This window comes from Panthera uncia, chromosome B4 (assembly GCF_023721935.1).
Source record: "Panthera uncia isolate 11264 chromosome B4, Puncia_PCG_1.0, whole genome shotgun sequence".
Classification (NCBI taxonomy): Eukaryota; Metazoa; Chordata; class Mammalia; order Carnivora; family Felidae; genus Panthera; species Panthera uncia.
Window position 1 is genome coordinate 88,146,392 of NC_064809.1, and position 13,298 is coordinate 88,159,689.

The window sequence follows — 13,298 nt, forward strand, 5'->3', positions numbered from 1 at the left end:
TTTTGTATGAATGAACATATATTAACAAAAATATTTTGGACAGCATTGTTTAATTCTAGTTGTATAGATTTTAATTACCATGCCACTGGACGGAATACTTTTAACCAGTAGATTTTGTCACGTTAGACATGCAGTTAGTCTAACAAAATCCACAAAGGTACAACCCTTTCAACTGATAAAGAAATACAAAAAAAAATAATAATAATAATTTTTAAGAAGTCTAGAGTGAACGGAGCAGAAACTCAGCTATCCTAGTCAACTGATACGTAACAAAGAGCAGCTCAGCACTCAGGCTCTGGAGAGGCTTGTTCTGACAGGACAAACACTTCTCATCTACCCCTTGGAAATATTACAAGTGTAAGGAGTAGGTGTTTGGATAAAGCCTAGTATAATATGGGTTCCACTGAGATGAGAGACCAGCACACCATTAGTGATATGCCAGCTGTTCCTGCGGATCTTTCCAGGCCAGAGCAGGGCCAGCGTGCTCTGTGGAAGGTCAGGAGAGGCGCTGTTTGACAACCCACAGGCCTGCTCCAAGGTGCGACTTTCTCTTTGGCTCTGCTTAGCTCTCTTCCTGCCTCTGTATTTTCTCATAGAGAATCAACCGCTCTATCTTGGTGGCCCTGATCCTGGAAGCTGATATGCTTCTTCAATCCCACAATCAGGGTAACTGGTTAGTCAATTTTGTCCTGGTTGAATTTCAGTGATCTCACATACTATGACATTGGGGGACTGACAAGTAAAAGAAGTAGAAAACGTTTCTATTCTAAATCAGAATTCTTTTTATTTCACAGAAGTTGAGTTTAGTATTCAGGGAACGAAGCAAGCTTTCTTTCAGTAACTTCAAAACGTGATAAGAGATTTTTGCACATGGGGCCAACTGCAAGCCTTTTTCCCACTGTGATGGATGACAAAAGGAAAAAAAAAAAAGCAATTTGACTGCAGTGAGTAAGGGTTGCCCCGTCTCAGAGTTATATTTCTTTTCCAATTCATTTGTGTAGGTAAAATAAAATACTACGTATAAACAGGTGTTGTCTGAACATTTTACTGCAGTCTGTATAGGTTGAAATAAAAGATGCCATTGTTATTAAAATCACATTAAAATCATTTCACCATTCAAATATACTCAGTGAAGTCTTCCTAGATACACTTTGCAAACAGAAGATGTAGGTCTGTAAGTAAAATCACATTCACTTTTCTTCTTCTCTTTGTCTTTCCCCCCTCCCTATTTTTCTCACCTTTTCTTTGGAACTTATTGAATCTACATTAGTGTCAATGCCTTCTGGAGTCTATTAAAATTTTCTTGCTGCCTGCTTAACCTGGTAAGATACAATCTTTAAAAGACATTCATTTTTAAGGGCTCCACAGAACCTAGTGCAGTATCTGACAATCACAGAGAACAGCAATTCCTAGTCACGGGAAAAAATGCATCTTTAGGGTTAAAAAACAAAAATAGGATGGTATTTAAATCACCCAGAATGGAAATTAAATGACAGTTTCCAGCTATTCTACTGAGTTGCAAAGTTTTTGAATGGGGAGTTATTATTTAACCTAATATGCCCATCATCTTATCTATATACAGTGTAAATGCTTATAAATGGAGCTATGCTTTTGGAATTTATTTGAAAAAACAAGGTCATGGTTTCAGGAGACGTAAAGGATGTACTACCATCTTTGTGAATGTTCAGTGAGTCATTACCATCACATGCTAGTATCCTTGGCTCTAGCACCTTGTCAGTGCTCCCATGGAATCACCTGAACCTTGAGAAGGATTCTCTGTAAACGGAGAGAAATAGTCAGCTGCGTTGAAGTAAGTTTGGTGCGTGAGGGGCTGGTCTGGTGGTTGACCAGTGACTGCTAAAGCTGGGCTGTGGCGGCCAGCCAAAGCAAGCATTCGGGATCCAAGCTAAAAAGCCTCCTTCTCCCATGTCCTCTCTTTTTCCAGGGTCATGTAGGGATAAAAAGAACTGTAAGGTGGTCTTTTCCCAGCAGGAACTAAGGAAGCGGCTGACACCCCTGCAGTACCATGTCACTCAGGAGAAAGGGACCGAAAGGTAAGATGAGCTGCGAGGAAAGGTCATTAAGTAAGAGCTAGTTTTCTTCACCCCGCCCCCAGCCCCCGCTTTGAATCCTGTTCCTTGCCATTTAATTTAAAGAATGCTACACCTCTTTGCTAACATCTACAAATTGGTATCCTTGAAAAGGTTGAAAATGGTACTGTTTAGGTGAAGACTAAGTTTTATTTATTCTTTCCCCCATTCAATGAACACTCTATCTTATGTAAAGTCACAAGGCTTTTATTAAGGGCCTGTTTTTAGTTTACTACAAAATGTGTGGAAGTAATAGCGAGTTAGGTACATTTTTGGGGAAGACATCACAGTAAGCAAAACCACGAGGGACATGGCGCTGTGCCAGGACGCTGAAATTTTGAAGGTGGCCATTGTAAGTATAGACGTTTTGGCTGCAAAAAGAAGGTAGCATAATTTAGTTCCTTTCTACCCCACTCCAATTTCTTTTTGAAGCACATGTGGAGAAAGTATTTATTGGCTCATTTGTGGTTGGAATGTCAAAAATTTTCAATAACTGCCCTCACATGGCTTTGGTCCTTGGAAATTCGCCCTAAGTCCTGAAAAAAGAGTCTGTTCACTTCCAAGACGTTTTTAGTGAATAAAGTCTCTCTCAGCTGATTCCAGCTCAAAGGTAACTTGCCAAGGCCCAACCATTTTGTTGTTTAATTTATACCATGGAGGCTGGCATAAGGCCGTGACTTACCTCTGATCCAAATTTATTAATGATGTAACTTCTTGTTTTCATTCATGAACTGAAAGAGCTCTTTACCACACATGGGGTCCTTGTTAATAGGCAACACTCTCTTCCTGTCACAGTATATACTGTTTACTGAGTTTGCCAAATGTTGAATCTCTGACAGAGTCTACCCTCACCACACAATGAGCCGACGGTGGGCTTCAGTCTCAGTCCAGGAGGACCTCTACCCGTCCTGTTGTGTACATGATGAGCAAAATGATTGAATGCACACAAACAACTAGAGATTAGGTCATTCTTAAAAATTCTGTTTATAAAAAAATTGGACCTCATAAAGAGGGTGAAAGGATAATAAAAACAAGCTGCAGAGCACATAGACTTTTTGTTGGGCTAGCACAGCTGATTTGCATTAGTGGAATGACCTCCTAGCCTTTAAGATTGTTAACTTAGAAAAATATTCCCTTAAAGCTGCAATATTCCTTTTCAAACCAAAAAATAAGTCTCCTTCCACTTGAAGTCTTGGACCCTTCTGCATTTTGGGGTATACACTCTTGGACACTGTAGAGTAGGCAGAAATCTTGTGTAGTAATGTTTTCTTCTGCGAATCTGAACTACAAGCTGTTTTTTTTTTTTATAGCAAAAATTTTTTCTAAGCATTACATAACTAGATGGCTTGGGTTTTTTTTTTTTTTTTTTTTTTATTTAACTTGCACTGGTTTGGAGTAGTTATATGCACATTTTATTATATAGATTTGAAGTATATTAGTAATGTTCAGATTTCCATATGTTTGGTCTGTTCTCATTTTAGGACAAAAAGCCCTTGAAAGATTTATTAGAGAAATCTATTTTAAGCAAATACATTCTATAAGAAATAATGCGAACTTTGTTTAATTGTTTTAATGCCCTGTGTATTTGTTTATCAGTGCCTTCGAAGGAGAATATACACATCACAAAGATCCTGGAATATATAAATGTGTCGTTTGTGGAACTCCATTGTTCAAGTAAGTATGTTAAAAACCTATGGATATGGACACTTCACAGATGGTAACAAGCTAGTTATTGCTCATTCACATTAAAATCTTTATAGTACTGCTAAAAAAAAAAAAAGAATCTTCATACTACTAAATTCTCTTATTTCTATTATTTCTGTTTTCTCCCCACAAGAGTAATTACTGACTTTCATAATAAATTACCAGCTTGCTAGGCTGGCTGACTTTGCCCTGTTTGGACCTTTAAAATTCACAGTGTTAACTTGTTCATCGCAATTAACCATGGTGCTTACAAGGGCTATGAAAGAGATTTTGGTGGGCATAGAAACATTTATATCGTTGTTGATTTTTCCGTTATCAAGTGATGGCCCTGAATTTATTGGTTGGGCCGTGGTGAAAGTTCTTCGTGTGCATCCTTCAGATTGAGTGATAAGCCACCTAGTCGATTACTCATACTTCTGCGAGGAAGTGCAGTACCTGTATCAAAAGTAACACGGGACTTCCAACAGATAGTTGTACATATGTAAACAGATTATGTAATGAGATTTTGACAGTTTTTGCACTGATCCACAATCTTTATTTTAAAGATTCCCAGTAGTTTCCTATGAAACAAGCAGTGCATAGGCTTTGTCGCCCAAATCGTTAATTCAGACAGTGTATTCTGGAGATTATGGATCTTATTCAAGAAAGGAAAATCTTCACCAAAATTTATTTATCTAGGTGTAGAAAATCCTAGAAGCCCTGTACTTCCCACCGGGATGCTGATTTAGGGGAATGAAAAGACAGAAACCTTAATTGAGGGTAAATGTCATTTATTTAAAGCAAAATTACAAATTTCTTAGGGGAATTGAACAAACAAGAATCTGATATGTGTAGCATGTAAAACATACTTAATATCTCTCCATAAATGTTTCCCTTTTAAAGCACTTGCATTTACAGATTTTCCAGAAATAACAGGAAACAGTAGTTTCCTTGAAATTTTTTAAAAAAGTATAAAACCTTTCTTAACTTGCATAAACCTTATTGCACATTAGTGTTGGTTGAGAATCTGTTCTGAATTCTTATGTATTTATTCTTCATGTTAAAAAAAACCAGCCCTTCAAATTGTCACCCATTTCCTCTCAGAAAACACACATCTTTATATTTCAACACCTTTAGCTTGTGTCATAATAGTTGATATAACACTTAAGATAGTTGCTGAGCCATGTTAAACTTGTTAATATCCCAAATGGTAAAAATTGGCCACATCCCCTTTGCCTTTTGTTTAAGATTCCCCATCTCTTTCCCTATCATGTGATTCAGTAGAGTAGTGGATCTAAGGAGAGCTTACTGTTTTAAATAAGAAACAGAACCACTATAAATGAAGGATTTAACCCATGTGAGATTTTGAGTCACAAATACTGAAAACCTTTATTTAAACATAGGTACTGGTGAGATTCAAGGAGTTTCACATTTGATGTGACATTATGTCTATTTCCTTTAGCATTCTTGTAGGGAAACCTTTAATTTTTCTAAGTTTCTAAGGAATATGGGTTAATATTTTTATTCTATTTCTCCCTCACCCTATTTTTAAATTGTATGCTTCCTCTTATCTTGTCAATTTAAGGAGGGGGGAATGCTTTAGCCTTTATTATAGAATGCATTCATTCATTGGTCTAGTGCTGCCGTCTTCATACTGGAGACAGCAAGGTGTCCACCAACACTTTCCAGGGGCCACAGGGCACAGACAGTTTTGAGGGAATCAGTTTTCTGGTCCTCAACCTCTGTATGTATGCGTCCCTGAAACTCTTGTGCGTGAGAGAGTCTGTGCTCAGCTGCCTCTTTCTTCCTATCTCCTCTATCATAATCCCCTTCTCCCGCGTTACAGAAGATATCATACCTTTCACCCATCCCAAATCTTACTATGATTTATTGTCCTGGGATAGCATCTCTAAGGCATCAAGCAAAATGACAGTTTTGGTAAGACTGCTATCTGCTTATCTTTCTCTCCATCTGTTATCTGGTGTCTGTCTATGCATTTTCTACCTGTCTCCTTAAGTGAGATGGTTGTCCTGAGAATACGTATCCACATATTTCTTTAAATTTTAAAAATGAAACTCTTTTTTTTGATTGTTTGATTTGATTGATCGATACAACAGAGAGGATTACCTTTGCCAATGAGGTTACATGGTGGACTTTTTCACTTCCTAGATGATCTAAATATGTAGCTTTTTAAGGTTTTGACAAAAATGTATTTTAAGCATGTAATCTATTTACAGACACCAGAAAAGTCACTTATTTTTTCAATTATTGAAATTTTGATAAGAAATGTTAGGGGTTACTTTAAAATATATAAGGGAGTATATGTCAGTAAACCACACAGTAATTTGAACAGGAAAAGTATAATTTAAAGAATTACTCCCTCTAATAGAGGATTGGGGTAATGAGGGATTGGCTGGCAGGGAGTAAATAGAAATTCTAGAGAATACAGAACTCACAAATAGAAGAAGGAATCATGACCACTAGGGCTGAGATAGAGCCCAGGGAAAAGCTCCCCGTGTGCCCCGCTCCCCACTTTCCTCTCCCAGGGGCTGAGATCTGGGTCTTATTGGAGAGGGCATGGCTGTACCTAAAATAGCAGAGAAATCACCGCAGTGCCATGACTGTGCGACTTTCTGGAAATCTGCCCTCTGAAGTGCTGGGGAAAGCTGTGTATAGGGAGGTATCTCACTGTAGATACTCCACTGCAAAAGTACCTGGGTTGGGGGGGGGGTGGGGCGCCACGGGAAGCTGCTGGCTGCCAGGTGCTGCTGATTCCTGGCCCCGAAAGCAGCACCTGGCACCAGAGAGGCTGCTTGTGCTGTAGGAGCCTGTCACCAGAAGAGTGGTGTGTGGGGCAGAGGCCGGGTGCTGGGAGAGCTGTCTGTGTCAGGGGCCGGCTGCGGCAGGAGCCATTCACTCTGCAGCAGCCTGGCTTTGGAGAAGCTACCTACACAGCAAGGGCCCAGAAGAAGAGAAGCGACGTGCCCTGCAAAAGCCAGACGCTAGAGAAGCCACACGCTCTGCAGGAGCCTGCTGAGCAAACATCCTGAAACTAGGAAGGGAACACACCTTGCTCTTCCATGGTCTTTGTCCTGTGCCCTCTGCTGACAAAGTTTAATATCATGTTAGCTGACAAAGAAAAAAATGTTTAAAGGTCCCAGCTCCCTTTTAGCAGAGTAGGGAAGGCTAGAGGACAGAGAGGCAATAAATTGATAAAAAGCACAGAATGTATATATACAAATACATATTTTCCCAGATTATACACACACACACACACACACACATATATATATCCCAATATATGTGTTTTCCCAAAATTCTTTTATTGACTTTCATGAGTAAGTTTCAAGGCCACTCACTAGTTTAGTGAAGTAATGGCATCACTAACAGACAACTTGTTGAGATAGTTGGTTTCATACTTTGGACGACAAGGTGCAGGGAACCAAAGGGGTGTGTGAGTGAGAAAGTGTATGGGGTTTTTGTTTGATTGTTAGGGAGCAGGGAGTAAGGGAAGAAGATGGGGCAGAAGAGACCAAATAAAGTAACAACATGAGAGATAATAGTGCGAGGGAAACAGATAAAAAATAAGGTAAAATAAAGAAGTGCTGAGTTTGAAAATGCCTAATCATTAGCAATGTGAAAAGATTGTTTTCCCAGTTGCCATTTCTGTTATCAGTATTCATAGTGTATGTGCATGCGCATTCACATGCGTATAATTCTCTTCTTTCATTTGACTAATATCTGTATACATAATATTTCCTTACAAAAAAGGCCATTCAATTATTCTCCTTTCATTTTCAAACTTGTGCTCTACCCTGAGTATGCTCCCTTTCAACAATATACTGCTTTCTTACTGCTTACCAAGTACAAGAACCTTATTCACGGACTGCATATAAACCAAATGTGTAATTTATTCCATGGTTCACATTTTCTTCACATACACAAACTCTACCAACCTAGTTTATTTCTCATGTAGTATTCCTGGGTTTCAGTTAGTAAATTAGCCGACAGAAGTAAGAATGTTCTCCCCTCTGGTTATTTGAACTTCTAAAATTTCATAAAATGAATTTATTGCACATCAGATAAACCAGAGAAGGCATTGGTGAAATAATGTAATTCAGAATGTATTTTTGACCACTTATATTTGCTTTGGCTGACACTTTGCCAGGTGTTGTGGAACAAATAAAATAAATTTATGAACTATTTTTTCCTTAAGGTACTTACAGTTTTGTTGGAGTGATAGGAAAAACAGAATGAACAATGATAAAATATGGAAAAATAATGCCACTGTCTATCTGGATGTGTCTGTTAGAAATGAGTTCATGTGTAATAGGAGGGGTATATGACTGCATCAGAGTTGGACCAGTTGTCGCAGAGTTGATGAGACCACACTTTACCAGGCAGAGAAGGGTTTCGTTTTTTCCAGGTGGAGGATGCCCGATAGAGAATGCCATGGAGAAGAAGAATTGGAGATAGGATCAAAAGTGGATTTTGCAAGGAAACAGTTAGGAGACTGGTCCAGTAGGAGTGGGGAGGTGAGTTATGTTGGGAATAGTGGGAGATTTGGCTGGAGGGTTAGAAGGGACCAATTAAGAAGGCCCTGAGATACCAGAGAGGACGTTTAAATTCCTACTAAAACCCTTTAAGCCCTGGGATCTCTTCCTCTAGGAAGCCCAGACTCAGCCTTCCAGGGTGAACTTTGGTGTCCTTTATCTCTGCTCCCACGACACCTTGTGTCCACCTCCATCCATGTACTTCCCATGTTGTTTTGCAGTTACCTGTCTATATGCCTGTCTGCCCACTAGTAAGGGAACTCCCACAGCAAGGCCAGGCCTTACTCATGTTTCTATCTCTAGCCCTTAGCATGTAATAATCACTAAGTATTTGTTTGTTGGTCAGATTCATGTCTAAACTTTGTTAGATGGGTTATGGAGAAATTTCAGATAAGTCAGTAGCGTGATGAAAATGGGAAGTAAGCCACAACAGGGTAGAAGATAGCTTTCTGGGGGTGAAAAGAGAAGGCAATAAGGGTATGACAGCCTCAGTGGAAACTTTTTTCCTTGGTAGCTAATAAACCTCAGCATTATCCATGTATAATCAACTCCTAATAATTTTGTTTAAGACTTGGAAGAAACATATAGGATAGTTTTTATTCTGTATGCATTAACTTATCAGGCCTCTCACTGAATAAATAGCTCATTTTATACAGAGTCACGAATGATAATAATAATAATAATAATAATAATAATACAAGAACTAACATTTACATAGCACTTAATATGGCAGGCATGGTTATAAGTGCTTTATGTAAATTCAACTTTTTAATCTTCATAACAACAGCACATTTTACAGTTGAAGAAACTGAGAGAGGATAAATGCTTTGAGAAGATCACATACCAGTATACAAATAGATTTAGAATAGTAACACTCAAACTTTTAGGCAAGAAGAAAGGTAAAGAATTAAAGGAAGATAAAGTTTTAATAATTTATTTTGGTCACTCTAGTCTCATTATTTTCCTGAATAGAAATGAATGGAACCCACACGCCCACCTCAGTTCCTTGAAAAATCTGCTCTTCGTTGTAGTAGTTGAATTGACAGTTGAAGACCATTCCAATCCAGGGAGGGCTGAACCAAAGGTAGACCCATCATGGCAGGCCATCAGTAAGGACTCAGCTTCACACTGGTTGTTTTTAGGGAAGTCCCTTGGAATCCCGACAGGAAGATGTAGTAATGTCCAGGAAGCCATCAGGCCATTCAGCATCTGTGAGGTAGAACAGCAGCAGGGTTCATGGGCAGGATTCTAGTTATTGAAACTTGAAGGTCATTTTATTTTCACATTGACCGCCCCCATTACATTTTCTCAAGTAACTGTATTCCAGATTTTCACCACTTTTTTTGAATTCTCTCTATACGTTTCTGAGAAGCTGAGGCCAACTGACATGAGCTATCTTTTTTTTTTTAATGTTATTTATTTATTTTGAGAGAGAGCACTAGCAGAGGTGGAGCGGGGCGGCGGGGGGGCGGGGGGGAGGTGGGGAAGGGCAGAGGGAGAGAGAGAATTTTATGAAACCGTGACATCATGACCTGAACCAAAGTCAAGAGTCGATGCTTAACCAACTGAGCCACCCGGGCTCCCTGACATGAGCTATCTTAAATGTCTTTTCCTTCTATCTCGAAAATTTTTTTAATGTTTATTTATTTTTGAGAGAGGGTGAGAGAGAGCAGGGGAGGGGCAGAAAGAGAGAGAGACAGAATCTGAAGCAGGCTCCAGGCTCTGAGCTGTCAGCATAGACCAGATGAGGGGCTTGAACTCATGAACTGTGAGATCACGACCTGAGCCGAAATCAGTCGCTTACCACCCAGGTGCCCCTTCATCAAAAATTCAGAACAGGCAAGGGCTAAAAGCAACGGGTGGCACCAACTGAATATTAGCCCAGATGTGTGACCTCAGCCTTATCACCTATGAAAAGGGGCAAAATAAAACCGAACAGGTGTAAGAACTGAATACAGGAAAAGGCCTATGGCCGATATTCAACAAATGTTAAAGTCAAGTGGCCTGACAAAGTTTTGGGAACATATCCTGCTATCACAGCAGCCTAAGAAGCTCCTTAAAATGTGAGAAAGTACAGGCTTTCTGAGAGGGAGTCTGTCTGTTAACAGTAGATATTAGTGTGATGAGTCACTGCTTCAGCTGTGTTGCTACATTTCAAATGGAACTCTGCTGCCAAAGTATTCACACATGCTACATTTCACATGAGCCTCCTGTGCAATTTTATTCTAGGCTACTAGAAAATTTAAGCAGTTTTTCAACTCTTTAAGAACATAAGCCTTTTCACTGAAGAAATTCCAGTTCGGTGCCACACACAATTTACTCAGCTATGCTATTCCACGGATGCTATTCCACTTAGCATTAAAGGAGATTTTCCACATAAACTTTTCCCCTTCTGCTACAATATTGTGTCTGCGGGTGTGCCTGTGTGCATATGGGAACATGTGTGTGTTGTGGTTGTGAGTGGAGGAGATGTAAAAGGGAGGGGCATTTTCCATTCTTACTGTCTATTCAAATCCTATTCTCTCAACCCTTTAAAATGCTATCCGTATAGTATTTATTCATAAACCATTCCGGTCACTATGGAATCCTACCAGGAAGAGTAATAGGAACTTAACTTCTAGCTTTCTTTTTATGAACTCTAGCTAAAATTGCTCATGATTCCAGCAAATGTTTTCTAACCTTTAACAAAGTGCATTTAACTTGAATTTAGAAGACTCGAATTGCCCTTCACCTCATTCTAAATCCTTAATCCAAGTAAACTTTTCAGTACAATGAAACTGCTCTGAAATGAACTAGATTTCTGAATAGTGGCTTAAACTGGAGTTATATCTACATAACTCATATATTATTTTGAAGAGAATGTAAAATTGACTTCTCTCATCCCATTGACCCTTCCTGTCTTGTCCCCACAAACAGTGATTTACAGGACAAGTATCTGTAACAGAGGGAGTTAACTTTTCTATCTATATTTCATCTGAAAGCTTAGGGCAAGACCACAGCTAGATTGAAAGAAATGTACTTCCTGGAGCTACTGGCAAAGATAGGGAGCAAAAAAACATTGCTAATGCCTGACTCGTTAAACTGCTGGGGGTGGGGGTGGGGGAAGAAAGAAAGACAAGACAAGAAAGAAAAGCATAAATAGCATAAAAGCATACATAAAACAAAGAACAACTCCATTTGAGAAACCAGAAAACTATAGCAAGTCATGATTCAGAGTTTAACAATATGCAAAGGTAATTATAACTGCATTTCCTGACACAGAAAGGAATTGGAGCAATGCCTACACATAAAATCCCTGGATAGCTGGAAGGGAGTTTGGGTGCGTGTGTGTGTATCTGTGTTTTGCAAGAAGAAAAGTGGGGGCAGAGCAATCTTGCCCTTTATTACTTAAATCACAATCCCAGCTCTTTCATTCATTTTCCAAATATGGACAGAAATAGCTTAGATTCTTCTTAATGAACTAGAATGGATAGTTAGATTAAACTGGGAAAAACAGTAGGCAAAGTTTTAACTATGATTCATGTAAATTATCTTGTTTGCATGAATATGAACCAGAATATTAATGAGTGATTATTATGACAGTTCACAGACTTTGAAACTATGGAAGGACATCTTCTGAAAAATAATGTGCAAGTTTTAGCGAGTGATTCCAAGGCCATCCACAAAGCTGCCTCTTCCTGTGAATGAATAATTCTTTCAAAACGTGGTCACTGATTCAAGGAGACTGCATAAATTTTCATTCAGATTCATGTCCTCAGTGTGTCTTCTACGTGGATAAGTAACCCATTACATTATCAAACACAAGTGCAGAAGCCATCCAGAGTACCAGATGGAAGGTGGTGGAGGTTCCCGTGTGGACTTGCTGTATAACCATACGCAGGTTCCTTAAGTGTTCATCTCATTTTTCTCATCTTAAAATGGTGAAAATAATATCAACCCTTTCTAACTCATGGCACTGCTGTAGCAAATGAAATAATTACATAAGCATGCTGTAAAAGATATAAAGATACAAGTATAAAAAGTAAGGTTTGTAAAAAACTGTGCAGCTTTAAGCAAATTTGCATGGTAAAGTATAAACAGCAGGCAAATCTAAAGTTCTCAAAATTAAGTCAGTATAGTTTGCTTTTGATTCCAGCATTACCACGTTTTATAATATCGTTGGACCTAGTGATCCATACCCAAAATAGTTTTAGTTTCTGCTGAATAATTAAAAACAAATTTAGTATAGATTCTAAATTCCCCAAATAATGTGACTTACATGAGTAGCTGAGAGTTTAAATACATTAGTTAGCGGAAAGTCTCTCCTTAACAAATCTATAAACTTTTGAGAGAGTAGGTCATGATTTAGGATTTTTGTAATCCACATCTCCACCCAGTGCAGGGGCATAGGACTTTGCTTATCCTTGGTACTCAACTATTTGTGAGATAAATGGTTTAATTCCAGTTAAGTCAAGAATAATTGTAGCATTAAATGATTCAAGTTGATACTGGAATGGGGGAAGTATAAATAGATACTTGGTGATAGACTCCCCTAATTGTTATCTCCTACCACACTTTCTAAAGTGTTTTCTGTAGATCACTCATAGAACTTTCTTTGGATGCTTATTTCAACAATGGCATTGCTTGCAACTGCAAAGGCATATTTGTCCCAGCTAAGGAAGAGATGGAAATGTCTATGGCTGGAACCTTATACAAGGAAACATTAAAAGAGCAAAAAGTGACAAAAAAAATAAGAGTCAGCTACCCAAAGCTGTATCAAAAGAGAAGTTCATAGTCAAATATTTTTTATTTTTAAATATAAGAAAGAGTAAAAATAACTGAACTAAATAGTCAACTCAAAATGCTAGAAAAATAACAAAAACAATAAAATAAACTAGGGTAAAGTGCCCACCTTTCCTTCCAGGGAATTGCCAGACATTCACAAGGAGAGATACCAGCAGACCTGGGTGTTTCAACCTCGGCACTATTGACA

At 38.6% G+C, this 13,298-nt stretch overlaps 1 protein-coding gene across 6 annotated transcripts in view; it reads left to right on the top strand.

The window, feature by feature from the left end:
- Window positions 1-13,298, top strand: part of MSRB3 (methionine sulfoxide reductase B3) — a 172,963-nt gene that overhangs the window by 46,653 nt on the left and 113,012 nt on the right. For 5 of the 6 annotated variants that reach the window (XM_049625917.1, XM_049625916.1, XM_049625918.1 and 2 more), the window contains 2 exons: window positions 1,946-2,054; window positions 3,687-3,764. In XM_049625917.1, the coding sequence (XP_049481874.1) occupies window positions 1,946-2,054; window positions 3,687-3,764 (187 nt within the window). Of the gene's footprint in view, window positions 1-337; window positions 945-1,945; window positions 2,055-3,686; window positions 3,765-13,298 lie in introns of those variants that run through there. The other variant, XM_049625921.1, reaches the window with a different exon arrangement.